This window comes from Bufo bufo, chromosome 8 (genome assembly GCF_905171765.1).
Source record: "Bufo bufo chromosome 8, aBufBuf1.1, whole genome shotgun sequence".
NCBI lineage: Eukaryota > Metazoa > Chordata > Amphibia > Anura > Bufonidae > Bufo > Bufo bufo.
In genome coordinates, this window is record NC_053396.1 from 196,575,359 (window position 1) to 196,576,979 (window position 1,621).

A 1,621-nucleotide genomic window follows, 5' to 3' on the forward strand; every position below is an offset into this window, starting at 1 on the left:
ACGCTAAATCTATCACAAAAAAATAGGAAAAATTAGGCATTCTCAAATTGATGACCTGTTGGGGAAGTCTAAAAGGTGTTTTCTGAGACTACTAAATTGACTGCCTGTCTAGGCACCCTTACCAATCAGGTGATTAAAGGGGCTATGATGCTTCCTGTTATCAAACCTTAATCAGGTTCCACTGATTTATTCACTGAAATGAGATACATTAAGCTACAATAATGTCACAACTACTACCAAAACTGCAGAGGTGTGCCTGGTATTCAATAAGCTGTTGGGCAGGTGTGCTGAAAATCAGACCCCCGACAAAAAACACTTAAATGGTAATATAATTCTGTGCTAATGTGTTCTTCATTTCTAAAAACATAGGGGATTTTAAAGAAGAAACACCATGCTCAAAAACATAAAATGGAGCAACAAAATTGGACAATGGTGACATATTTCTTCATTAAAGGAATCTCAGATGTTCCTGAGCCACAGCTTCCAATTTTTCTTCTCGTCCTTTTGATATATCTGATTACACTTGGTGGGAACATGACTATTCTAACAATAATCTATCTGGATCATCAACTCCACACTCCCATGTACTTTTTTCTGGGGAATCTGTCTATAGTGGATTTGTCATCGACAACGGCTTCACTTCATAAGGAACTTCTAATATATATAACTGGGGATAGAGTAATTTCATATGTGAGCTGCTTATCACAGTTTTATTTCCTGGGCTGGTTCATTAGTGATGAGCTTCTGATACTTACAGCTATGAGCTATGATCGGTATGTGGCTGTCTGTAACCCCCTGAGATATACTATGATCATGAACTGGAGACTTTGTTCTTGGTTGGCCATTGCATGTTGGGTGGTGAGCTTTGTAGAAATCAGTCCTTACGCTATATTGGTAACTAGTTTTTCCTGCTACAAATCTAATGTGATTAATCACTTTTTTTGTGATCTTGTGCCCCTCAAGAAACTTTCCTGCAAGGTGAACCCTACTTTTGAAATGTTTACAATAGTCGAAGGAGTCTTTGTCTTGACCATTATTCCTCTGCTTCTAACCACTGTGTCTTATGTATTTATTATCAACTCAATATTAAAGATACAGACCAGCAGTGGGAGACGTAAGGCCTTCTACACATGCTCTTCACACCTTTCAGTTATCATTCTTCTCTACACAACACTTGTCAGTCAATACCTGAGTCCAAGTTCAAATGATTTGGAGTATAAAAAACTCCTCTCTCTCTTCAACATGGTGGCAGTGCCAATGTTAAATCCATTAATTTATAGCCTGAAGAACAGAGATGTGAAGTTGGCCTTAAGGAGACAGTTACATTTTTTTAAAAGAAATGTAATGTAAGGGCTGCAAAGTGACTTGGTGGTTAGTGTTGCTGTCCTGCAGCACTCGGGACAGGAGTTTAAATCTAACTAAGGGCAAAATCTGCATGGAGTTTGTAGGTTCTGCATTTGTTTGTGTGGCCAACCTACAGTTTCCTCCTGTTTAAAAAAATACTGTATGCTACAAGGTTAATTTATTACTGTCTGTAAAATAATGTCCTATTTCTGTATGGAAGTGAACCTTTCAAAAACTAGGCTTCCTGTTTTTCCACTATCTACTAACCTACAGTAAC

At 37.9% G+C, this 1,621-nt stretch overlaps 1 protein-coding gene across 1 annotated transcript; it reads left to right on the forward strand.

Moving 5' to 3' along the window:
* Positions 1 to 408: 408 nt before the first annotated feature.
* Positions 409 to 1,350, forward strand: LOC120978164 (olfactory receptor 5G3-like). Its single transcript, XM_040406386.1, has one exon. The coding sequence runs from the start codon at positions 409 to 411 to the stop codon at positions 1,348 to 1,350; it is 942 nt and encodes a 313-aa protein (XP_040262320.1).
* Positions 1,351 to 1,621: the final 271 nt, after the last annotated feature.

Bases quoted from the DNA above. Each gene is read 5' to 3' on its own strand.
- LOC120978164 (XM_040406386.1), top strand. From the start codon at position 409: ATGGAGCAACAAAATTGGACAATGGTGACATATTTCTTCATTAAAGGA.